Source organism: Giraffa tippelskirchi, chromosome 13, assembly GCF_054371585.1.
Source record: "Giraffa tippelskirchi isolate mGirTip1 chromosome 13, T2T-mGirTip1v1.2.pri, whole genome shotgun sequence".
Lineage (NCBI taxonomy): Eukaryota > Metazoa > Chordata > Mammalia > Artiodactyla > Giraffidae > Giraffa > Giraffa tippelskirchi.
This window is the reverse complement of record NC_137287.1, coordinates 18,794,749-18,822,012: the sequence shown is the minus strand read 5'-3', so window position 1 is coordinate 18,822,012 and position 27,264 is coordinate 18,794,749. Positions and strand designations below refer to the sequence as shown.

Sequence of the window (27,264 nt, the reverse complement as noted above, 5' to 3'; positions counted from 1 at the left end):
AAGCCTGACATGGATGAGCCAATATTTAGATCCAAATGATTATTGGTAGTTAGCACATGTCAGGCTGGGAGCCAGGTATTTTTGCATATGCTCTGTAAGTCAATTTGATTCTCTATAAAAACCATTTGGAGTGAGTCTAATTGCCCATAATTTATATATGCAGAAAATGGGGCTCACGGAGGTGAAATGACCTGTCCGAGAGTGACTTAGCTAGCAGATGACAGCTTTAACTCTAGTCTGATCACATAGAGATGAAATAAGGATTCAGTATGCATGTCTGAATGGTAGGTGCTGTTTGGTTTGGCAATGAATGTGAGCTATGTAAAAGGTGGACGGGCACTCTGAGTGCAAAGGTTAAGACGTTGGAACTTATTATTCTGGGAGTGAGGGGAGGGGTTCTGAGTCACAGAGCATCGGCAGAGCTCAGAGAAACACTGTTGCCTAAGATGGGTAGAAACAGGCTCCTGAGGCTCAGAGGAGGCCTGGAGAGCAGTTGGAGGAATATCGCAAACACTTGGATAGGCCTGAATGAGCATGAGTGTTGGCAGTGGAAACAGCAAAAAAAAAAAAAAAAAAATTCTATGTGGTCTCCAGATCCACTGGGAATTGCTGAATGAAGGCTGAGTTCTCCCTATGTAGATAGCTTCTGCTTTTTATCACAGGTTTTTCAGGAACTCACTCCCAGAAAAGCTGGATCCAGACTAGGAAAAAAAATATATAGCTGCCTAAGTGAGAAATCTACAAACCTCCTCTGTCCCCCAAATCAGCTCCTCCCATCCACTGGGGGACCTGGCGTCTTACTAGTGGGGCTCTCTTCTTTCAAGAGTCTTTCATTAAAATGTGACTATTTGGGGACAAGAGGGGAAAGGGATTCCAGGAAATTTCCTCATTAGCATCATCCAGGCAAGTAACATAAATATAGGGTGGCAATCTGGGTGCCTCATGAAGAAGAGGGCATACATGCCCCACCTATCGGGGGATTCTCAGCTCTGGCTGAGGGGCCCAAAACTGCTGGATCTGCTATTTCAACAGAAACCACATGTCCAGATTTTGGGGGGTGGAAGGCCCTTTATGCTTAAATATTGCAGCTAGTTGAAATTTCTTCACATCACTGTGCTGGCCACATTCGGCTTTGTTGGTATCACCAGTGTGATACCTCTGAGTCAAATTTTAACACCGTGTTATCAAAACCTTTCCGAACGAGAAAGCACATGTTTAGTAAAAGTAGATGCCTAACAGGTTCATTTGGATTGCTGAGGGTGGATGGAAAAGTTTGGGAAGTGTGTTACAGGGCAGCCCTGGACCACATGCTGAGCATCCCTTTCAAGGCTGGTATCTGGGCTTTGGAAGGGAGATGGGGGCACAGAAGCCGCAATATTTGCTGCCACAGGAGCCTCGGAGTGGGAGGAGGGATGGATCAAGCCTGTGGTTTCCCCCAGCTTTAGTTGGCTTCTTCCCATTAACATAACAGTGGTGTTTGAAAAAAGCACCAGTAGTTACATGGAATGATTTACAGGACACCAGACTCTGCATTTCAGAGGTCTCCTGTGTACCATAAAAATATGTTTATTATAAAGGAATAATCTTTATCTGAACTAAAGCTGTAGTGAAGGAAACTCGTGTCCAGCTGAGAGCAGCAGTGAGCTTTTGTTCACTCAGGGAAAAGTCCGCGTTCTTCATCTTATTTGGTTAACATTTTCGTCCCCTCTCTGGCACTAGGTATCTAGTTAATATTTAGACACGATATACATTTTCTTTCAACTGTTGTTCCTATTATGTGATCAAACAAAAAACGGAGATGTCAACCAGATCAGCCTCCAGGTGAAAACAGCCAGACCCGGCAGGCACCCAGCTCTGGCTGGCAGGGTGAATGGGATCCCGAGAGCTGGCCCCCTGGGAGATACTGTTCGCGGGTGTGTGCAGGGCCCAACCCTGTTCCCAGGGCGCAGAGTTCGCTAGAGCTGCTCCGTTAATGACTCTGCCTCATCTTCCCTTTGCAGACTCCGATTTCCCCCACCTCCGAGAAGCAAGTCTAGTTTTGAATCTTCCAAAGCCTTTTGATGTTTACCATTACCTCCCCAGGAGAGGGACGTGAGGGGTGGAAATTTCGCTGAAAAGAATATACTTAAAAAAAAAAATCAGTGAAGCGATGCACAGACACCCTGCAATCCAATTCAACTTGCCTCTGCTTATAAGGTGTTGAGAGCGATGATGGTCTCAGTCTATTTCAGTCTAGGGAAATCTAACTCCTTTAGTGGCAACGCCTCCAAGGGGCGCAGGTGTACCTGTGGTTAAGGGTGTGGATGAGGGAACAGCCTCAGCTTTTGGAGCAGAATGCGCAGTCACCCGGTGCCGGGGACGGACGCGAAAGCTCTGGGGGTAGAGACACCTGAGGGTTTGTGTCAACGCTCCACCCGTCAGGAGCTTCAAGATAAGATGGGGAGGATGGAAAGATGGAAGTTGGAATGAGAGAGCTGTTATGGAGAGGAAACCACTCCTGGACCAAAGGCAGGAGAATATCCAGGGTGAGAGAAGGGCGGGTCGGGGGATGGGCTGAGTTTGCTCGGAGTCCCAGGGGAAAAGGGGCAGCGAGAGCTCGCCGCCCTCGGGCCCCTCGGCTCGCCGGTGAGCAGCACCGGCGGCGGGCGTCCGGCTCTTCGTCCCTCAAAAGTACCGGGTGGGGAATGGAGAAGCCGGCGTCCCGGGCTCCCAGGGGAGGGGAAGCACGCGGGGCGGGGCGGGGAACACCTCCAGCGAGTGCGTGCGGCGCGCGGGGTGGGGGGCGCGATCTCCGCTTCCCCGGGTGCCCCAGCCCGAGCGCACGCCCCCGCGCCCGCGCCCCCCTCCGCAGGCGCGCGCGAGGCGCACTCCCCCTTCCCTCGGCGGCGCGGGGCGCGCGCCCGGCCCCCCTCCGCGTCTCTCCGCTCTCCCGGCAGAAAGTTAGCAGCGGGGAAGGAACTCGGGGCTGCCACAGCGCGCGGCGGCGGCGGCAGAAGCTGGAGCGGGAGCCGCGGCAGAGCCGGGGAAGCGGGGGCGCTGCAGACGGAGCAGGTGCAGCCGGCGGGTCCGCGCGCCCCCCTCGGTCCCCTTGCCAGAGGCTGAGGGGGGTGGTGGGGGGCCCCCCGGACGCCGCGGGGAGAGGGGGAGGGGGGGCCATGCGGCCAGGCTCCCCCCCGGCGCAGCGGGACAGCGGCCAGGGCCGGGGGCGCAGCGGCGTCGCTTCATGCAGCCGGGGCGGCTGGGCAGCGGCGGCGGCGGCGGCGGCGGCGGCGGGGGCGGCGGCTGAAACCATGTCCGGGCAGCGCCGGGGGCCGCCGCCGCCGCCGCCGCCGCCGCGAGCCGGGAGCCGCGATGGCCCCGTGGTCCGCACCTCCTCCGCCTCCGCCTCCGCCTCCGTCTCTCGCCGCGCCGCCGCCGCCCGGCGTCTCGGCTAAGGGCCCGCCGGCGCGCAAGCTGCTTTTCATGTGCACCTTGTCCCTGTCCGTCACCTACCTGTGCTACAGCCTCCTGGGCGGCTCGGGCTCCCTGCAATTCCCCCTGGCGCTGCAGGAGCCTCCGGGCGCCGCCGAGCCCCCGCCACCCTCGCTGCCGCCTCCCCCCGTGCGCCTCGGCGCCCCCTCGCAGCCGCCCGCGCCGCCGCCGCCGCCGCCGGACAACGCGAGCCGCGGGGAGCCGCCCGAGACCCCCAGGGAGCCCGCCGCCCCCGGGGCCGACGGCTGGGGTCTGGCGAGCGGCAGCGGGGGCGCCCGGGACGCCTGGCTCCGGACCCCGCTGACCCCCGGCGAGATGGTCACGGCGCAGAGCGCGCTGCTGGAGAGGGAAGCTCCGGAGTCCAGCACCACGGACGAGGAGCTCGCAGGCCGGAGGGCGGCCAACGGGAGCAGCAGCGCCGTCAGCACTCCAGACTACGGCGAGAAGAAGCTGCCCCAGGCGCTGATCATCGGGGTCAAGAAAGGAGGGACCCGCGCGCTGCTGGAGGCAATCCGAGTGCACCCGGACGTGCGGGCGGTGGGCGTAGAGCCGCACTTCTTCGACAGGAACTACGAGAAGGGGCTGGAGTGGTACAGGTAGGACCGCGGGCTCGGCGGATGGGATGGGCGCGTGGAGGGGAGACCCACGCGGGAAACAGCCGCTCCCCCTGCCCTTGGGGATCTGGGCCGCGTTCCGAGAGCCCTGAGCCCCAGAGGGCTCTGCGCACCCTGGCGGGGCAGCCTGGGGGGAACGGCGGGCAGGGCTGGAGGCTCGCCAGGGATCACTTTATTCCAGGGCGAGGAGAGAGGGGTCCCCCTGCTCTGCCTGCCTCAGACTCCTCGTCCAGGGAGCTGTTTGCGGAATCTGCCTAGTTCCAAGTCTGGGAATCCCCAGCCCTCGTGTCCGCGGGGTGTTTCCTAACCCAGGCTCTTGCGGGGCGGTGCGCTTCTGTGTTGGGGACGCCGAGGAATGGAACAGGACAAGCTGGATTGACTAAAGGGCTTTGGGATTTCCTGGAATCTCTCAAAATCGCCCGCAAACGCATTTGCGTGGCTGGAATCTAACTTCAGTGTTTTCAGTTTAGAGCAGAATGAACCGGGAACAGTTAAAAAGATGATGCTGGCGAGTTTGGGCTTTCTGGTAAAGACTCAGGATGCTCCCCACCTCCAGACCTTTCCGTCCCTCTGGGCTGCTTGAACCCCGGGTTGATTTTGCATCAGGAGCATCTATGTCTACATGACAGTTGATGCCCTAGGAGTTTTCATGCCCTGCACCTGTGCCGTTTCTAACCCGTGCCTCATGGCAACAGATTGGAGCTTGTGTCTAGTGAGTTGTTTGTTCATCTCCCTCCTTTCCCACCGTCTGCCAGCAGTGAGGGAAAGGGAGAAGGAGTAAGTTAAGTGCAGGTAAAATAAATTAATCGACCAGCGTTCTTCCCTGCCCTTCCCTCCTTTCTCTCTCTCTCTTTTTTTTTTTATCACTCTGGAAAGCAGATCTGGATGGCTGGCTGCATCTTGGTTGCATCTCAGTAATTAATTGCAATTGTCAACCAGAAACACAGGCTTTGTCAGCTAAAGTGATGTTATCATCTTAACAGAGCCAATAGGTAAAATAAGGATTGTTTCCTGACAGATCGCCTTCTTGTAGAACAGACATGCTTTTTAAGTTTAAATTACAGGCTGGGGAAGTTTTAGAAATAACTTAACTTTGGAAATATATAATAAATGTGTGTATTGTGATTGATTTCTTCCCCCTTTAAAAATATGCCTTATGCTTTCAAAGCTTGAGAGAAGTACACTTAGGCATAAACATTCCAGCACATTAAACTGAAACAGCAAATGTGTCTGTTCATGTCTTGTCTGTTTCAACAGAGAGAACTAATTGCAATATTTTAGGAGGCTTCAAACAGTCCCTTTCTATCAAAACATAAAACAGCAAATGCCTAATTTAACTGGAAAATCAGTATTTATAACATCACAAGCCATGGCTTCCAGTTTGCAATTATAATTAAAAAGGTGTTAGGATGATTAATGCAACAACAGCAAAATAAAAAAAAATGGGGTATGATGTCTGGGAAGGTTTCAGTTGTTTAATCGTTAGTTGTAGGAATGTTCAGGTTTCTGCTGTGGGGCAACTGTGGCTCTAAGGGGGTAACCATGGCTTTTTCCAATTCTAATTTTAAAGCTGTATATCTTGTGAGAAGTGTCAAATGCCTTTTGGGGTAAGAGGGAGGCATAAAGATCAAATCTTTCCAACATGTGTTTGGGTTGCTCTGTGGCAGCTGGAAATGGAGAAGGAGGTGTTTTATTCAGATGACTTAAAATAAAGTTGATGAAGGATGTAATGTGGACTGCATGTCAGGAGGTCCCATTGTAGGGTCAGGAGCATTCTCTGAATGAAAAGATAGATGATGCTGACAGATGCCACATTCTTTTACACTGCAGCTGGGAAAAGGAGGTGTGTAAATTGCCTTGCTCATAGGACATGGCTGTTGAAGATCTTATTCCAACATGTGGTACCCTCAGCCATCACGGGTGGTATTTGGGACTCGGCATCCCATAGGACTAAGAGATGCAAATGGAACTAGGTCCACTTGATCCTCACTTCAGAGGACCATGTCATATCTCTGTATGTTCCATCTGCTGCCCCAGCGCATCACACCCAGGGCAAGTCTTATTACACTTAGTGATGCTGATTGGAATTACTGCAGGAGAATCTATCTAATATCCAGGAGTCATTTTCCACCCAAATCTGGCTGTTGAGAAGACTCCTAGAAACCTTTCAGATCTTAGGATAGCTCTCCAGCCTTAACAGATTCAGCAGTGCTTTGAGGGCATTTTAGGGATTTCTGTTGACTCCATCTCTTTAGCTCCCTTCTCTCTTCAGGGGCGTCCCGGGTGGCTCAGTGGTAAAGAATCCGCCTGCCAGTGTGGGAGATGCAGGTTCAATCCCTGGGTTGGTAAGATCTCTTGGAGGAGGAAATGGCAACTCAACTCCAGTATTCTTGCCTGCAAAATTCCATGGACAGAGGAGCCTGGCAGGCTACAGTCCATGGGGTTGCAAAGAGTTGGACACAACTGAGCACACACACACACACACACACACACACACATACTCACACACGCTCTCTCTCTCTCTTCCATGTAGGAAGAGGGGATGGCATCCTCACCGTATTGTAGAAGGGAAGCAGCGGCATTGATTCAAACCAGTAACAGAAACCCTTCTTCCTGGTTCCCTGGTTCCAGTCTTTTAAATGGTGGCATCTCTACTTGAATGGTTATAGTACCTCTCTGTTAAATGGTTATAGTATGCTATGTGTTTTATCTGAAATCTTACTCTACTATTTGCCTGATTGGAGATTTACAGGTTAGTTAAAGGTTTTGATCCCCTCTTCCCATTGTTTGTTTTCCTTTTCTTTTCAACGTGCTTCCCAGTAGCCTACTGATTCTGCGAGTGATTCTGGTGGTTGAGATGTCAGCGAGAGGGAGAGCAAGAAGAACCTGGGGCTGCTCTCGGCAGAGCTGGAGAGAGTTTCCTCGCATTTAACTAAGCAGCCCGGGTTTTATTTCCTCCGTGTCACTCCGGTTATGTCTAAATCCGGGTTTTGCTTTCGCCTATGCTGTGGATCTACTGTGATTTAAAAACACATTTGAGATTAGAATGTGTGCATCAGATGTGCAGGGCAAGATAGGCTCATGGATTAGGATATGTGTTAAAGCTATGGAACAGCAAGCCTCACTTGGTGGATTGACACAGGCCAGTGATTAATAAATGGGGGTAGATCAACCTGCCCCCACCCTCGCCCCCCAAAGTAAAAGGACAAAGCCACAATATGCTTTTCAATATGAGCTGATACACGCTGTCTGGGCAGACACCTTACACTCCTCTAAGGGGTAGGGCCTTGTGGCAAGCCAAGTGGCTGCCATGGCAGAATTTGTCAAAGTGACAGAGATGATGTGAACTGTGGTCTGTCTTGTGGATTACAGACCGTCCAGTGACCATGACCTCTTGGCTTTGGAAGCCTCTCAGCTGTGGGTCAATGGGAAGTGACCTTCCATGGGTTCAAGATGTCTTCACTGCCAGCAGTTATGACACACGTCCTGTTGGCTGGAGGGAAATAGCCCAGGGAAGCAGGTTCAATAGTTTTGCTTGTGCTACCGAGAGGAGTGTAGTCCACGGCATCGTTTGGATGAGGTGTCTAGAGAGGGAAGGAAGGAGGGCCGCGTAAGGCACTGGCGTGCATTGAACATGTGTTATCATGGCCGTTCACGCTTTGTAGATGTGTAATCACATCTAGGTGGCATGCTGAGGCCGTGAGCAAAAGAGCAGCCTTTCTGCTTTACAGTTGGCCCTCAGAGGGGAAAACAACTTTCTCAAGGTTGCTTAGCCATTCAGGGGTGGAGCTGAGATTTGAAGCCGCAGTTGTCCAAAGGCTGGTACGTAGTGTGCTAGCAAAATCTTTTCCTTCTTTCCTTCCTTTCATTCAGCAAACATTTAATGATACTTACCCTGTTTCCAGTACTGGTTTAGGTGTTGGGGATACAGGGGTGAACAAGACAGATGGAGTACCTCTTCTCCTGAAACTGACATTTTAGTGGCGGTGGGAGTGGGGAAAGGGGAGACAGACAGTAAACAAACAGGTCTTTCTTCTTACTCTTTCAATGTGGCTACTAGAAAATTTGAAATTGCATGTGTGACTCCTGTTATATTTATTTCCATCGGGCAGTGCTCCTATAGAACAGTGCTGTTTAAACTTGAAATGCACACAAATCACCTGGGGGTATTGTTAACATGCAGGTTCTGATTCCATAGGTTACAGGAGGGACCTGAGAGTGTGAATTTCAAATTCCCAAAGTGATATTGATTCTGCTGATTTCTGGTCCTCTCTTTGAGTATCAGGGGCGTAGGAAGTAATTCGTGTATGTGTGCCTGTGTGTGTGTGTGTGTGTGTGTGTGTGTGTGTGTGTGCGCGCACGCACATGTTATCAGTGATGAAGGAAAACCTCTCTGGAGGTGGTATAAGTATCATGAATGAATAAGATCCTCCCATGTGAAGACCTGAGTGGAGAGGTTGCCAAGCAGAGGGAACAGCAAGTGCAAAGGCCCTGAGGTAGAAACAAATCTCATGACTTTTCAAAGCATTCTACAGTGTTTGTAGCTGGGCAGAACTGGATTCAAAACTCGGCTTTGCAACTTATTAGTTGAATGATCTGGGTTGGATAACTGATTTAAATATCACTCAGCTTCAGTTTATCTGAGAGTAATTCCTTCCTTGCAGGGTTGTTGGGAAGAATAAGTGAAATAATAAAAGTGAATATATATTCTAAAAAAATGAATATCCCTTCACAGCTGCCATAACATTGACTGGAGGATTTTATTGGGGATGTTTTGGGGAAAAGACTAATAATGATGGGCTTTGCAATCTACATCTGCTTAACCTTTTAAACCAAGGGTCACTCATCAGATGCCTTCAGGGCTCACGTGGGTAATACACTTGAGTGAAATAGACTAGGTGGGGAGAAACTGGACCACAGATGCTCTGTCCAAAAGGGTAGCTCCTGCTCTGTTCCAGCCACGCCTTTTCCGTGTGCAAATGTGGCATCAGGGGAACCCTGTCTTCCACTTGGGAAGAGAAACTAGAAATCTGGGTTTTGATGTGAAGTGGCCTGGTTTTTAACATTGGCAACAGATTGAGATTTCTTAAACGTGCCATGTGGGCCATCACTGCGGGACAAGCAAAACACATCTGTGGGCTGGTTACAGCCAGCTGGCTACTGGTTAGTGACCTTTGGTTTAAACTCATTTCTGAAAGTAACTGGCATACCAGTACCCTCTGCAGTTGCCAGAATTGTGGCTTAAGTGTGCTCTTTCATTTTAGATGTTTTCTCCCTTAACCAGTTTTGCAACAGCATGAGGGAAGTCTCTCAGATATATTGTAACAACAACAACAAAGGAAGCTAGATATAAACAGGAGCATGAAGCAGAAAAAGACAATTACAAATAAATTTCCCTTTTGTTCCCAGCAAACATTTTCTTGAGAGCAGGAAAATTCTCAGTTGTTCACTGCTTAATCAGGAGTGCCTGTATTTGATCCATATAGATCAGTTGCACCAGTAAAATAGGTTCTGGTCCTGTGAACAGAGTAAGACTTAAGAGTTAGAAAAATTGAATGAGCACCGAAGAATTGATGCTTTTCAACTGTGGTGTTGGAGAAGACTCGTGAGAGTCCCTTGGACTGCAAGGAGATCCAACCAGTCCATCCTAAAGGAGATCAGTCCTGGGTGTCCATTGGAAGGACTGATGTTGAAACTGAAACTCCAATACTTTGGCCACCTCATGCTAAGAGTTGACTCACTGGAAAAGACCCTGATGCTGGGAAGGATTGAGGGCAGGAGGAGAAGGGGACGACAGAGGATGAGATGGCTGGATGGCATCACCGATGGACATGAGTTTGGGTAAACTCTGGGAGTTGGTGATGGACAGGGAGGCCTGGCGTGCTGCGATTCATGGGGTCACAAAGAGTCAGACACGACTGAGCGACTGAACTGAACTGAACTGAATTTTATTGGATGTCAGTTTTCTTAATAGCTTCTTCCTTCTTTCCCTCCTTCCTTCCTCCCTCTCCTTTCTTCCTTCCTTCTCTGTTATTTACATGATGCATGCATGCTCAGTTGTGTCCGACACTTTGTGACCCCCATGGATTGTAGCCCACCAGGCTCTTCTGTTCATAGGATTTCCCAGGAAAAAATTCCAGAGTAGGTTTCCACTTCCTTCTTCAGAGGATCTTCCTGACCCAGGGACTGAACCCACCTCTCCTGTGTCTCCTGCACTGGCAGGTGGATTCTTTACCACTGAGCCACTGGAGAAGCCCACTTACCCGATGAGGCTTTATAATCTCCATAAGGTCCATCCAGTCACTAACATATTTTGATTCCAGAACAAACTTCTACCTTGGACTCTTCAGAGGAAAGAAGCTAGTTGGTTAGAAACAACGTACTTTAGAATATGTATCTGTATCTCTGAACCTGTCATACAACATCCTCACTGTAAGACCTTAGATGAATTAATATCACCAAGCCTCAGTTTCTTCATCTGCAGAATGGGCTCAATAGTATTTCCTTCCAAGGGATGATGTGAGAATGAAATGAAATGACATTCAAAGTACCCTACACAGTTTATGACATAATATATTTCCCTTTCCCCTTCTTTTCTCTTTCTCTCCCATTTTCCTTCTTCTTTTTACTTTTCTTCATTTTCCTTCCATTCCTTCCTTTTATCCTTCCCATTGGTACAGAAGGCCCTAAAGAGATGCTGTAATGCATTTTTCATTTGAACATAGCCTTTTATTTCAAGATTATGTCCGAATGAGGGATTTCCAACCCTGAAGCATCTCTTAAGTAGCTCTCCAGAGAATAATCAAAACCAGATTCCAGAATTTATTCTGTTGTAACTTGAGCTGAAGGAGAAGAGTCTGATTTCAGGAGGCAAGTGAAGCCAAAATTCTCCATAAAGGGGATGGGACAGGGAGCTGGTGAGGCTCTCTGGATTGGCCCGCTGACATTTTCTAGAGCCTATGATAGAAATTGATGCCACTTGCCCTGATAGGTACAGAGGAGTTTAGGATGCCAAGGCCATGCTTGCCTTCAGTTTTTCAGCAGAGTTGAAAGCTTTTGAGAATGCAGGATGATTCAGGCAGACCCCGCAGAACTCCCTGTCTTGAGATTTGGCAGTTTTCACTAGGGAGTTCTTCAGCCATCATGACATGATTTATTTATTTTTATTTTTGTAAATCATGTCAGTCATTTTTACTTTTAAATTGAGTCAGGAGAGAAGCCGTGAGACTTCAGGTGAATGAGGGATTGCTAGGGTTGCACGGTAGAAATGTTTTCAAGGTTTCGGTTTTGCATAATGGATGATATCTCTGGAACTGATGGAACCACCACCCTGTTAAAGTAATCTCTTGATTCTATTGGTTTCTGTGGTTTAACAAGCTCTTCTATAATTGTCTTGGGAATTTCAATCTGAAATTATAATTCACTGAGGGAGCCCTTCTGCCTATCTTTCCATTAATTAAAAGCAGGCGGTTGATTTTTAACACACATTAGTTAGGATTGCCTTCCTTTAAAAAACTTATTTCTTTCAATCTTTATTTAAGAATGTATAAAGCATATAATGCAGAAAAACAAAGCAGCACATGCATTAGGCCTTATTTTTTTGGTTATAAGTGATAGAAATTGAGCTTAAACTATTGTAAATCAAGGAAGGTAATTATTAGAAAGTCTAAGGGGCCATGGCTTCAGGAAAAGTTGAATCCAGGTCTCTGTTTCTTTCTGGGCTTTGCCATGTTTGCTTTACCTTGCTTCGTTCTCAGGCTGTCTCACTACATTTTAAGCACGATGGTAAGCAGCAACCCTAGACAAGTATTTTTTGGTTTATCGATTCTTTGGTAAAATTTTTTTCTTAAGGGCTTCTGTAAGAAATTGCTGGAGATGCTGTTGACCTAGATTGGATCATGTGCCCATTCCTAAACAATCTGTGTGGTGCTCTAATCAGGCCTGGGGATGTAGCCAGCCCTTTGGCTTGGGGTGGTGATGGGAGTAGGGAAGGAGGATTATTCCCATTGCAACCGCAGGGAAGAGTTTCCCCATAAAGAATGAGATATTCCAGTGTTCTATTGATAAAAGAATTAGGGACCACTTAACACCACATATACATTAAACATCTGAAGATCCACTCTGGGAAAGGTATATGATCTCTCCCACTTTTTTAAGCCAGGAAGAGGTACAAATGGTTAGTACGGGGAGGTTGAATGTACTTGTTAGTTCAGTTATTTATTTATTAAATATGTATTAAATGTCAGCTATGTGTCAAACATAAATCAGTCATAGCCAGTGATCTGAAAGAACTCACAGTGAAGAAATGGACAATTAAGTGATTACATTACAAGGTAAAGTCCTGACAAAGTGCCATTTATTCTAGGAATGGAAGGATGGTTCGATCTTGGGAAACCTAATAAATTGTGTGGTTTATTCTTCAGACTTTTCACTTAGAGAAAAATCTTATGATTTATTTTATAGATGCTAAAAAGTCTGATAAAGCAAAGCATTTATTCCTGATGTTTAGAGCATTTGCTCATAAAATTGGATCATATTCAAAGCCAGCATTGTACTTAATGGTGTAACACTGGAAATATCCCTGTTAAATCCAGAACAAGACCAGAATGCCCATTATCATCACTGCTATTTACCATTGCTCAGGAATAAATAGATAATCCAGTGAGGTGAAAAAGAATAAGAATGGAGAAGGTAGAATTATCACCAGTTGCTAGTAATTTCATCTCTTTCTGGAAAACCTAAGATAAGCAATCCCCACTCCCACGCATAAAACTATTAGAAATAATAATGGAATTCTTTAAGGTGACTGGTAAGACATTACTATGCAAAATCTATAGTTTTCCTATATGCCTATGCCAAGCATTTTGAAAATATAATGAGAGAAAATATCCTATTTATAGACCCAAGCAAAGAGACAAAATAACCAGGAATAAATTTAGCAAAAATTGCAAAGGACTTGCAAGAACAAAATTTTAATACTTTAGTGAGGGGTGTCAGAGAAGAAAACAGTAACTAGAAGGAGTCCTCTTTCTCTAGGATAGCATTTCTTTCTTTTCCTTCCCTACCCACTTTTTATGGGCTATCTTTGACTTCCCTGGTGGCTCATACGGTAAAGCGTCTGCCTCCAATGTGGGAGACCCGGGTTCAGTCCCTGGGTCGGGAAGATCTCCTGGAGAAGGAAATGGCAACCCACTCCAGTATTCTTGCCTGGAAAATCCCATGGACAGAGGAACCTGGCAGGCTACAGTCCATGGGGTCACAAAGAGTCGGACACGACTGGGCAACTTCACTTCACTTTTGCTACTACATTTAGGTCAGGTGTGTTCGAGAGTGGTCTGAAGATATTGTTTCTATGAACATAGCCAAAATGTTGTACTTCAAATACAAGATTCCCTTATTTTCTGCCTTTTATTTAATTGAGGGGAGGATGGTAAGACAACTACTACTGTTCAGGTTCATGAACAGTGTTAGAATTCATCATGGAGGGCTGGTACTGACTGCTTTATATCCCAGACTGAAGGGGCTTCACTGGTGACTCAGTGGTAAAGAATCCACCTGCCAATGCAGAGACACAGAGAAACTGTGTCTCTTTACAGCAAAATTCTGTAAAGCAATTATCCTTCAATAAAAAATAAATAAGTCAAAAAAAAAAAATAGAGAGAGAGACACGGTTTAATTCCCTAGGTCGGGAAGATCCCCTGGAGAAGGAGATGGTAACCCACTCCAGTGTACTTGTCTGGGAAGTCCCATGGACAGAGGAGACTAGTGGGATTGCAAAAATCGGATACGACTTAGTGATTAAACAACAGCAAGAATCATTCCTAGTGTAGATTACCTGTTGAATTGGTGTAAATTATTAAATTTAGGTGCACTCCTTTTCGGAGAAGGCAATGGCACCCCACTCCAGTACTCTTGCCTGGAAAATCCCATGGATGGAGGAGCCTGGTAGGCTACAGTCCATGGGGTCGCACAGGGTCAGACACGACTGAAGCGACTTAGCAGCAGCAGCAGCAGCACTCCTTTTGTTACAAAGCAACACCAAAAAATGAATCACAGACAAGTGATGGGTTTTTAATGAAGTGGGTAGGTGACGATTTAAGATTTGGACCTGGAAGAATCATAGTAGCAATAGGGTAAGAATCTCAGTGGTGGACACATATTGTGGGTACCAGGCTGTACCCCAAGCAGTGGTTTCAGTCTTTCCAAGAACCTGGTGAGACAGGTACTATGATCACCCACATTGTACAGGTCGGGAAACCGAGTGACAGAGAGGTCAAGGAACTTGGTCAAGATGTGGAGTTGGGATTCAGACCTAGGTGTTTGGCTCCAAACATACAACATTTCTTTTCATTTGTCCCCAAGCTCTTTTCCACTGGAAGGGCGGTATTCCAGCTTCCTGGGAGTGAACAATAAATGCTGGTATTTCTGTGCTGGAAGCTTTTGGGTTCCCATGTGTGCGTGGCCTGCCTACTGGACAGGCTAATTGTGGGTTTTGCCCCCAAAACAGGCCATGGAGGTGTCTCCTTTTCTCTTCTGGGACCAAGCTCATTTTCACTTCAGGACATTTTTTAAATTTATTTTTGAAATTTTTAAAAATGTAATTATTTTTGACTGTGCTGAGTCTTCAATGCTTTGAGGACCTTTTTCATTTAGCTGTGGCAAGCAGGGGCTACTCTCTAGCTGCGTGCATGGGCTTCTCATGGCGGTGGTGTCTCTTGTTTTGGAGCACCGAGTCTAGGGCACACAGGCTTCAGGAGTCGAGGCTCGAGGGCTCTAGAGCACAGGCTCAGTAGTTGTGGTGCCTGGGCTTAGCTGCTCCATGGCATGTGGGATCTTCACGGATCAGGGATCGAACCCATGTCTCCCGCATTGGCAGGCAGATTCTTTACTACTGAGCCTCCAGGGAAGCTCCAGGACATTTTAATTCTCTGTTTCCTCTTCTGGGAATTCTCTGCACCTCCCCCCCCCCGCCCCGATCCCACTACTGCAATGCAGGTATCTGGTTATCTGTCCTTCAGATCTTGGCTCACATTTCAGATTCCCCCAAAGACCTCTCCTCACTACCTAATTTAAAGACCCTTTTCCACTTCTGAGCTTGTTCCACTGTTTTATTTTCTTCAGAGCAGGTATTACTCTTCCAAACCATCCTAATGACTTGGCTCTCCCTCCCGGAAGATCAAGTGCATGGGAGCAGGGTCTTGCCCCATCTGATTTCATCAGGGTTCTGAGCCAGAAGCGGTACTTGGCACAGGTAGGCACTTCATGATGGTGGCTTATTCATCACTAATTTTGAATCAGTGACAGTTTAGTGAATGAAAGGGGTACCTTCTCTGTGCCATTTTCTTACAAAACTCCAGGCTTCTGCAGAGAAATCACACACTCACACTCCTTGGGAACTCTGGCTAAGAATTATTCTCAGTTCTTTCACGTACTATTTTTGCAAGACTATTTTGGGTACAAGAAAGAGAAACCCACTCAAACAAGCTGTGTGGGCTAGACAGTCTCCCCAAAAGGTCCTGCCGGCACACCATGTTACCTGATTTATCCTTCACAGCAGCTTCATGAAGTAGGTACCGTCTTATCCCAGTGTTACAAATCAAGGGATTGAGACTTCAGTAGGGCAGGTGACAGTCACGGGGTCACACCGCAGGCCTTCCCAAGCCAGGCCCCTTTCCACTGTTAACAAGTGGCCTTTAGTTCCTGGCCTTGGTTGCTATAGTGGTCAAAGTTTTAGGAGAGCTTGGATTATTCCTGATAGGCTGTTATGCTCCAAGAGTAGTTGGTATTACCTTTCTCTAAATGCATGATCAGAATGACATTATTGCCATTTAATAATCAAACAGTTAAGTGGAGGCTGTGTTTGATTTGTTACACACAGTAGGTGTAAATCCACCCTTCTGCCTCCAGGTTAAGGCCTCAGCAAAGGGTTGGAGATTTGGAGCTGAGGAAATGTGAGTCATTTCCTCAGTCTGAGTGCCTTTATCCTAGGGCCTTTTGCCTGTTTGGAGCTCTGTGATATTTAGGAAAGAAAGCTGAACTAAAATCAGAAGTTAAAGATTGGAGTCTGAGTGCTGTGTCTGCTACCTTGCTTTGGGTGCCTAGAGAATATTTAGCCTTTGAGCCTTTGTTTTCTCTTCTCTAAAATGGGAACATCAGTTTCTAATAAGCCCCAAGTGATTTTGCAAGGGCAGAATCATGGTGATGTGCTGGCATCTGCTTTGTCTACATCCTGTAGTTGTTGTTAATCCACACACGTTTCCATGAACTCCCCCAGGTAATTGGTTTTCTGGAATGTTGCACTCCAGGGAGTACCTGAAATACAGGACAGGCACTCTTATCATAAAGTTAGATTAAGAAGTTTAATTTACAGAAACTATTATATACCATGGATATCAAACATTGTGAGGGCAGACTGCATAAAGATCCAGAGAATTCCTGGAGAACCTCTGTCTGCATAATTCTTGTACCTGACTCATGACCACTGAGGCATCTTTCTTTCACACTGAAAGAACATAAAAAGCCATAGGGCACATGTGCTTTTAAGGATTGCCCTGCAGTGGATGAGCTTCGGGAGTGACCAGAAGATTCTCTCCTTTTGCTCTCAAATGGCTTGTCATCTCTTTTTCCTGTGCATCCTCTCTGCATTTACCAGGTGGGCATATTAACGTCCCACCTTCTGGCTGCCTGACTAGCCTACTTTCTACGCTGTGGAAGGCACGATAACACATCCTCCCAATAACTACATCCTAATCTCCAAAACCTGTGATCATGCTACATCACACGGCAAAGAAGAATTAAGGTTGCAGATGGAATTATGATTGCTCAACAGCTAACCTTGATGGGGGAGATTATCCCGGATTATCTGGATGAGTCCCCATGTAATCACAGGAGTCCTTTCAAATGGAAGAGGGGACAGAAGAGAGAGATTTAGAGCGATGGCAGCGCAGGAGGGACTCAGCCCTCTGTTGCTGGCTTTGAAGATAGAAGGGGCCAGGAGCCAAGGAATTCAGGCCGCTTCCAGAAGCTACAACAAAGGCCAGGAAATGGATTCTTCCTTGGAAGGTCCAGAAGGGATACAGCCCTCTTGACACTTCGATTGTAGCCCATGGGGATCCATTTCAGACTTCCAGCATGTGCCACCAGTTAGTTTGGGGTCGTTTGTTACAGCAGCAAAACACTCTTCCCAGAGCTCTCTAGAAGCCACCACCTTGTTTCTTTTCATCCCTTTCCTTTTCCTCTTTTTCTGGAAATTATCACCTCTGGGGCTCTTGAGGTGTCTTGCCAGACAGCAGCATAGATGTCACCATTGGCTATTTGCAGATGGTCACTGTGCTAGTTGGGCTTCCCAGGTGGTGGAGTAGTAATGAATCTGCCTGCCAGTGCAGGAGACTCAGGTTCTATCCCTCGGTTAGGAACATCCCTTGGAGAAGGAAATGGCAACTCACTCCAGTATTCTTGCCTGGAGAGTTCCGTGGACAGAAGAACCTGGCGGGCTGCAGTCCGAGGGGTCACAAAGAGTCAGACACAGCTGAACATGCATACACGCACTGTACTAGTTAGGGGAAAAACTGAACTGTTGCAACAAAGGGACCCCAACCTGTAGTGGCTTTACATAAGATAGATGATTTTTTCTCTGAAATTCAGTATTCCAATTGAATATTCAATATTCAAATTGAAATGTCAATATTCAAAGCTTGTAGCAATCAGTGCTGCCTGAGACCAGCCTCTCAGAAGGAACACAAGCTGAAAACTGTGAGTTCAGGTGTGTGGGTGTGTATGTTTGAGCAGCAGCACTCCCTGGGTACTCCAGTCTGGACTGCTGGGGTGACTGTGCTCAGGAAGACCAATCAGAGACTCAAGTTCCATTCTTTCCATCTGGTTGCTCTGCCATCCCCTGGGGAACTTGTTTGAAATGCACAACCCCAGATCCCATCCCAAGCTTTCTGAAGCAGAATTTACAATTTTTGAAAAGATTTATATATCTGTTTTTGGCTGTGCTGGGTCTTCATTACTGCCCGCAGCTTTCTCTAGGTGCAGGGAGTGGGCGGCTACTCTTTGTCGTGGTACACAGGCTTCTCACTGCCGTGGCTTCTCTTTTTGCAGAGCTTGGGGCTCTAGGCACGTGGGCTTCAGTAGTTGTAGTGCGTGGGCTCAGTAGTTGTGGCTCTCGGGCTCTAGAGCTGGATCTCAGTAGTTGTTTCGCTTGGGCTTAGTTCCTCCGAGGCATGTGGGATCCTCCTGGATCAGGGATCGAACCTGTGTCCCTTGCATCGCCAGGTAGATTCTTACTCCCTGGACCATCAGAGAAGCCCCAGAATTTACGTTTTAAGAGGACACTTGGGGAATTATTTTGCACGAAGTTTGAAGAAGGTTGCATTATAGTAAACCTTTTCAACTTTCAGCACTGTGACATTTGGGATCAGGAATGTCTTTGTGGCTGTTCTATGCATTGTAGGATGTTTCTCAACCCCTCTGACTGCTACCCTTCTCGGTTGCCAGTGGTTAACTCCTCACCCCCGTCCCCCACCATCTGAACAGCCAAAAATACCTCCAAACATTGCCAGGTGTCCCTGGGGAGCAAAATTGCCTGTGGTTGACTGGGAACCCCTGCCTTAAAGGATTTTTCTCCTATGTTCAGAGCTGAAACTCTACCCCATTTACCTTCCAGTGAACAGTCCGGCAAAGAGGGCAAAGTGCAGGAAGTAATTTCCTTTTAAGCAAGTGGAGGAAGTGACACTCCTGACTTCTGCTCTTTCTCTTGGTGAGAATTCCACTACAGGACCACATCGAACTGCAGGGGATTCTAGGAATGATATGAATGTCTCTGTGTCCAAGAAAGAGGGGAGAATGAGTCTGGGGTCATCTGCTGAAGTATCTGCTAAAGTAACTAACACAAGGATGTGGTCATACTTGACCTCTTTTTATTATCTTCCATCCAGAAGGGAATCCAGTTGGAAGGATGAAATAAATTGAGTGGGCATAATGCTTTTTGCTGGGCTTCCTAGGTGGCACTAGTGGTAAAGAACCTTTCCCCCTGCCTCCTGTCAACGCAGGAGATGTAAGAGACATGGGTTCGATCCCTGGGTCGGGAGGATCCCCTGGAGGAGGAAATGGCAACCTACTCCAGGATTCTTGCCTGGAGAATCCCATAACAGAGGAACCTGGCAGGTTGCAGTCCACAGAATTGCAGAGTCAGACACAACTGAAGCAGCTTAGCACACATGCAATGCTTTTTGCATGGAACATAGAACTATTTTAGGAGATCACAGGATATTTCAGAAGGACACATAAAATTTACCTGATTTTCTAATTCTATTAAGAATTTGATATTTTCTAAACATCAGTCTTAAGTTTTTTTTACCATAAAAACATACTTACTTATATTGATTTTTTATATTAAAAATAATAATTTTCTTCTATATTTGTAAAGACTATGTCATTATGATAAATGTGTTTGATCAGATGAAGATATATGTACATACATCTGTGTTTGTATACTTAGGTAGCTGTCTACCTACCTACATATCTATCAATCTGCCTTGGTACCACACACATCTCTTGCCCAGTAGACTTCTAGCCTTGTTTCTATTAACACTCTTTTTTATTTTTTTAAATTAATTAATTAATTTTAGATGGAGGCTGATTACTTTACAATATTGTGGTGGTTTTTGCCAAACATTGACATGAATCAGCCATGGGTGTACATGTATCCCCTGTCCCAAACCCCCCTCCTACCTCCCTCCCCATCCCATCCCTCTGGGTCGTCCCAGTGCACCGGCTTTGAGTGCCCTGTTTCATGGATCGAACTTGGACTGGTCATCTCTTTCACATATGGTAACATACACATTTCAATGCTATTCTCTCAAATCATCCCACCCTTGCCTTCTTCCACAGAGTCTAAAAGTCTGTTCTTTATATCTGTGTCTCTTTTGCTGTCTTGCACACAGGGGTCGTCATTACCATCTTTCTAAATTCCATATACATGTGTTAATATACTGTATTGCTAACACTTTTTTAAAGTTAAGTAATTCATTTATTTTTGGCTCATGGGCTTTTCGTTGCTGTGCACAGGCTTTCTCTAGTTGTGGCGAGCAGGGGCTCCTCTCTGGTTGTGATGTGTGGGCTTATTATTGTGGTGGTTTCTCTGGTTGCAGAGCACGGGCTCTGGGGTGTGTGGGCTTCAGTATGATGGCTTTGGGGCTTATCTGACCCTCAGCATGTGGGATCTTAGTTTCCCGACCAGGGATCGAACCTGTTTCCCCTGCATTGCAAGGTGGATTCTTAACCACTGGACCACAGGGAAGTCCCTCTGCTAATGCCCTTGACCTCTGTAGTCTGCTCTTCACATTGACTAGAGTAAGTGATACTTTTAGGACATAAAGCAGACCACATCACTCTCCTACTTCACATTTTCCAGTGGCTTTTTATCAACCTAAAAGAAAATTCTAAGTCCTGGTCATGATTTATAAAGCCCTAAAGAACCCGATCCCTGCCCACCTCTTTACCCACAGTCAAGTGTCTTCTTGTCTTTGCTTCTTTGCCTGAATCACACTAATCTGCTCGCTTTGTATGTGCTGCAAGAAGCCAAAAGTGGCCTGTCATGGAGCCTTTGCACTTGTTGCCTCTTCCACCTGTAATGCTTCTTCCTTAGATACAGCCTAGTTTGCATCTGCTCTTCATTTGGGCCTCTGCTCAACTCTCCCTCCTCAATATGACCTTTTCTTGTACTACCTGGGCTTACCAGGGCTTCCCTGGTAGCTCAACTGACAAAGAGTCTGCCATGCAGGAGACCCTGGTTCAGTCCCTGGGTTGGGAAGATACCTGGAGAAGGGAATGGCTACCCACTCTGCTCTTCTGGCCTGGAGAATTCCATGGACTGTATAGTCCATGGGGTCGCAAAGAGTCAGACATGCCTGAGCAAATTTCACTTTCACTTTTCACCTGGACTTATTTTGTACACTCCTAGTGGTAAGAGCTCCAATCATTGGAAAGTGCTGATAAAACAGTGTCACCATTAATATTTTCTTAATTCCATAGTTATTTTGATCCTGCCCAGATTTCTGTTTTCTTGCTGTTGTTTAGTCGCTAAGTCCTGTCCGACTCTTCACGACCCCATGAATTGCAGTACACCAAGCTTCCCTGTCCTTCACTATCTCCCGGGGTTTGCTCAAACTCATGTCCATTGAGTCTGGTTTCTTAATTTCCTGGTTTTTAATTTTGCCATCCTGGAGTGAAGATCTAGTTCTGATCAAAATGAGCATGACCAAAAAAAAAAAAAAAAAAAAGACCAGGACAGTGCTGGGGTTGGTTTAAAAGACGTTTATGGAACTGTCAGCTATTCCTGCTATTTAAGTACACAGCCACTAGGTGGTGGTCATGTGACACAGACTGATCTCAAAGCAAGGCTTTTCCTGAGTTAAAAGATGTTTGAGTGACTTCAGGTTGCTTCCAATGAGGGCTAATCCCATGTATTTTGCCCCTGCAAAATAAGAGACTTTATAAAAGGCTCACATTCAGTAAACAATAAACGGACAAAACAGATGTTTAGAGAATGTTTAAAACAAACAAACTCAAACACAGTTGGCTATCTTTTTTCTCTACCCACTTCTTAGCCAATTTTTAAGATTTGTTTTTGGATACAAAGAGTATATTGCCAGGTGGCATTTTTCTTTCCTTATTAGCTATGAATATCTGAATATGGACAAACAAAATGAACATTCCATGTTTCCATAAATATTTAAGACATTTAATGTTAGAAATTATTATAATAATGTATATGCCAGGTATTAAATAGATTACTACCCATTTAGGCTCTGAAAATTGCATGGTGATCTCAGCCAACAAAAACCCCATAACCTTACCCAGAACCACTGATTTTCTTATTTAGAATAAAATATGAGTTTTTTTTGGTACTCACTGGTTCTCATTCATGTATGAATTACTGTGTGAGAGTCTTCTATTAGTTTACCTTCAACTCCTTGATGCTCCTAGATTTCTTGGGATTATGTCTCTTTCTATCTCTTTTCCTCTCCTCCACCAGGAGGAAGAAATTGCCCCCATCATAATATGTTAGAGCATATTTAAAGAAAATCTTTCCCAGTGGTTAGAAGTGTAGCTGTGGAACTCTGTTGGTTAGGATTCTCCTGGTTATAATATGCAGAAATTCCACATAGTATCTGAACCAAGCATGAACCAAAAAGGAATTTAACGGCTTATATGTTTGAAAAGTCCTGGGTGGGAATGGCCTAAAAAGGTGAAAGTGAAAGTGTTAGTAGCTTAGTTATGTCCAACTCTTTGGGACTCCATGGACTGATTCCTGCCAGGCTTCTCTGTCCATGAAATTCTCCAGGCAAGAATACTGGAAAGTGAAAGTGAAAGTTGCTCAGTTGTGTCCCACTCTTTGTGGCCCCATGGAGTGTAGCCCACTAGGTTCCTCTGCCCATGGAATTCTTCAGGCCAGAATACTGGAGTGTGTAGCTGTTCCCTTCTCCAGGAGATCTTTCTGACCCAGGGATTGAACTCAGGTCTCCAGCATTGCAGGCAGATACTTTATCATCTGAGCCACCAGGGAAGCCCAGGAATGGCCTAAGTCAGGCTTAAACAATGTCAGCAAATCTGTCATTTTTGAATTAAAAAAAAATTCTTGGCTGTGCTGTGCAGCACGTGGGATCTTAGTTCCCTGACCAGGGATCAAACCCGTGCCCCCTGAAGTGGAAGCTCGGAGTTTTAACTGCCAGGGAAGTCCCAGCAGATGGCTCATTTTTGGATTCCACTGCCTCTGAGGTGGCTGGTTGCTTTCTGAAAATCTGTCCCTTTGTGGATGGCAGTGGGTGCCAGCCCAGTCTTCTCACTCCAAATGCAGTAGGAAAATGCACCATCTTTGTCCCAGAAGAGTTTGCTGATGCCTCATTGCCTCTTACGGGGCACATAGACATCCTGCAACCAGCCCTTGTTGCCAGAGGGGGTGTGAGGTTTGAGGTACATGCCTCTTTGGAGCAGAGGCGGGCTGCTTCTCCTGGGGACATGGAGGATGAGATGCGGGCATTTTCCCAAAGCAGAACCAGGATACGGTTATCAAGGAAAGGAAATGGATGCTGGTGCCAAAACAACAGATGTCTGTTTCAAGATTCTTCTGTTCAGACATAATCTTTTGCTGAAGCACAACAGAATAAAACAGATACGGCGAGCGTTCCGCTGACTTGTGTGGGGTTGGGGGGCCTGGGTCCTCATCTGTGTCTTTCCACCAAGGTGGGCACAGCATGACTCCAAAGCTCCCTCTGTGGCTCACTGCTTGAAGATTCCACTGCTCTTTTTAAAAATAATTTTTATTGGAATATAGTTGACTTGCAGTGTTTTGTTAGTTTCAGCAAAGTGAAGCAGTTATACATATATCCACTTTATTTTAGATTCATTTTCTGTAGAGGCCATTACAGAGTATTGAGTAGAGTTCCCTAGGTTATAAGGGGATCCTTATTGGTTATCTATGTTATCTACTTTAACATAGAAAAGAAGGAAGGGGAGAAGAGAGAGAAGGAGGGAAGGCAAGATAGGACACTTGTCCAGTGTTGGTACCTGTGATGTGTGACAGCCTGAAAAAGATAGGAACCTGCTCCTCAGAAATCACTAATTATTTATTTAGCATATTTTCTATTTCTATCATTTCCTTAGCAACCCCTAGCAGCTGCCTGGAAAAATTTAAAGGGATTGTATATCTTACATGAAAATTCTTCAAATAGCAAGTGAAATCGTTTCATCACATGAAGTCTTCCTGCCCAGATTCCCTTCAAGTTGAGAGGGAGAAATGATTTGGCATTTCATCAGCCTTCATGTAACAACTAGATAGCCCAGAATTTCTAGAACAACCCTGATTCTGTGTCATTTTTCCTCTTTGCAGTTAAGGTAAGGCTGATGTTAGAGAATTAAGTGCGATTTAATTTTTTACGCTTTTGTAAGACTTATGAAAATAAACCTACATTTTAGTGAAAAACTTTTTGGGTCAAATCTAGTGTCTCAATGTTTTGTTTAAAAATAGGTACCTTGTGTATTGTCTGGGATTTTTTGGTAGCGCAAAGTAATGTTTTCCTTTAGGGTCCCTCTTCTAGCATCTGTGGGATGAAAGTCTAGCTCTTTCCTTATTCACACCCCCACTCAGCCAAGAAAGCCACAGAACACTTCCCTGTAAGGGTTTGCCTGCTGGTTGTTGCCTGGAGAATCCCATGGACAGAGGAGCCTGGCAGGCTATAGTCCATGGGGTTGCAAAGAGTCAGACACAACAGCAACTAACACACGCTGCTGGAGGTAAACCAGATGGATGAATTAGAAAGAGCCATAAAGATATTTGCTGACCGTCCCGCCTCTGTTAGGCCTGTGTATTTGAACCCTTGTTTTCAGAAGGTCCAGGTTCTCAGCTCTGGAAGAGTCCAGATTTCTTGTGATTTGAGAGTCTGAATGACCTCTTCGAAATTCTTAGTTCGGAAAAAGGCAGAATTTCAAAACGAATAGATTAGGTGGGAAATGAACCTTGGTGATTTCTCCTTTCTGGCAGTTGTGCTTTTGCATATTATGTGTTCTTTAGTAACAACTGTTAACTTCCTTGGAGTGCTTATAGGGTTAAAAGAAAACCCCAGTGCCTGCACGTCGCTCATATTTAATCCTCACAGCAATCCCTGTCCAGCTAGGGTGCCTGATATTAGGTGAACACTAAGGCACAGAGAGGTGAAGAATGATACCCTAAGATACACACGTCATTAGCGATGTGATCAGGATGCCAACATAGGCATTTAGGGCATGCTCTTTTGGCCAGAAGACTGTGATACCGAGAGAGTGTTCCATCCACAGTCCAGCTGTCTCTCATTCCTGTCGGCAGACAGAGTTGGAAGCCACTTCCGCTGTTGAATTCCCTATGTCTGCATCTCAGAGAACAGCTCCGGTTGTCGCATTTCAAGGCTGTTTGGGAAAATAAACCCGCATCTCCTGATACCATGAAAGACTGTTGATAGTGTCTGCCTGCTGGAGTTTGGTTTAAAGGTCTCAGCACTTGGGATAACTTCAGAGAGAGGTATTGATTTTCCAGGCCCTGCTGTGAGCTGGCAGCTTCAGACACCCAGTGACTCAGCTACCCCTTCCCCGGGGCAGCAGAGGTATGAGATTTGCCCCGGGTGGTGTATTTTTTTAAAAAGCAAGGGAAGGGAAAAAAAAAAAAAAATCAAAGCTGTGTGAGGAAGGAAAGGCATCTCTTTGCCTGCATTTTGCTTAGGGATATTTCCCACCTGCTGCTCTGGTTACCGGATGTCTCTTCAGGGAGGGGCCGGTGGCAGAGGCTGTTTTGCTCAGGAACATTGTGGTCACGTTCTTGATCCTGATGAAGAAAGTCCCCCCTGCCACCGGGTTCCCAGCTGCCTTTGGGAAGATGTTTTCATGAACAGTACTTAGGCTGGAATTTTAGTAATCACGTCACCCCTTGTTATAAATCTCTGTGACATGAACACTCCTAGTCTTTATAAAAGTGCAGGGTGGCTGGCGTGGAAGTAGAAGACCTTCCTAATCCTTGCTCCTCCTGGAGCCCAGCTTTATTAATATTTCTCTTTTTAAGGGAAATATTTTATTTCATGTATTTATCTTATTTTTTTAATTTAGTTTGTAATTCGAGGAATATTCCTGTACAACGTTGTGATGGTTTCTGCTGCACAACAACTCGAATCAGTCGTAATCGTGTATGTATATATCCCCTCCATCTTGAACCTCTCCCCCCACCCCCCTGCTCCCATCCCTCCCCTCTAGGTCTTCCCAGAGCACCGGGCTGGGCTCCCTGTGTTATATAGCAGCCTCCCACTAGTTATCTATTTTGCACACGGTAGTATATATATGTCACCGCCGCTCTCTCAATTCCAGCTTTACGTCTTGTCCCACTGCCCACACCTTAGGGACCACGCCTATGGAATTTCCTCTCCTCCTGATGAGAGACATCTGCTGTTCCTGGAGCTTTGCCTTTCTTTGAAGTTGGAAGGGACGTTACAGTGCCATTGACCGAATGGGTGTTATTCCCACCAAAAACACTCCCTTCCCAAACAACAGACTGCATGACCACCCTGTGACCACCTGTTCTTATACCCATTTTACACATGAGGAAGCTAAGGTAGGGGAAGTGAAATAACTTGCCCGAGGTCATACCCTGATCCAATCATGAGTTGGTCTGAATCCCAGGGTCTCACTATCAAATTCTATATTATGGTCATAGTTGCCCCCCCCCACCAATTCATATGTTGAAACCCCTAAGATCTCAGAATATGACCCTATTTGAAGATAGGGTCTTTTCAAGAGGTAATTAAGGCAAATTGGGGTCATTAGGGTGAACCTTAATCCAATATGGCTAGTGTCCTTATAAGAAAAGGCAATCTGAGACACGGTAGGGTTTCACTTAAATTAATATTATTTTGGTAAAGTCAGTTAGAAAGTACTGAAAGCACAAAAAACCTATCACCCAGAAATAACCGTGGCTAATAATTTAATGTCTGTTTTTCATACATTTTACAGTACTTGCAAAGTATATAAACACAAAGTATATAAACACAAAGTATAAAAACACACTTCAAACGTGTGTTTTTTAAATATTATTTCCTCTTTTCACCTAAGTGTGTATCATGAATGTCTTCCTGTGCCCAAAATCCACTTCGATAATAGTTACAGCAGTTTTATGAGCACAAAAGTAATATAGGCGATGGGCCACCCCAAAGTTAGGGCCTGACCACACCCAAGAAATATATTTCAGATAAAGAACGACACAAAAGAGGTACCACAGGGCAACAGTAGCAATGGTAGCAATGACAAAAATGATAAGAAAGTGGTGTGGATATATCTTCATAATGTGGAGGTGGCAGGGTCCTTTTAAATCAAGATTTAAAAAAGAAAATGACAACCCAGAATCCATAAAGGGAAAGATGGATGGATTTGCACATAGAAAATGTAATATTCATGTATGGAAAAAGAATCACTAACAGAGTGTATTAGTTTGCCAGGTCTGCCGTAGGAAAATACCACACACTGAGGGGCTTAAACAACAGAAATGGGCTTTCTCACGGCGCTGGAGCCTAGAAGTCCAAGATCGAGGTGTCAGCAGGGTGGGTTTCTTCTCAGGCCTCTCTCTCTGCCTTGTAGACGGTTGTCTTCTCTTCCCTGTGTT

The 27,264-nt window shown here is 46.0% G+C and overlaps 1 protein-coding gene across 1 annotated transcript in view; it reads left to right on the top strand.

Moving 5' to 3' along the window:
* The first annotated feature begins 3,351 nt into the window (after window positions 1–3,351).
* The window catches only part of HS3ST4 (heparan sulfate-glucosamine 3-sulfotransferase 4), a 475,623-nt gene continuing 451,710 nt past the window's right edge, over window positions 3,352–27,264 (top strand). Inside the window, exon 1 of the mRNA XM_081554425.1 lies at window positions 3,352–4,067. Coding sequence (XP_081410551.1) covers window positions 3,352–4,067 — 716 coding nt within the window. The remainder of the gene's footprint in view (window positions 4,068–27,264) is intronic.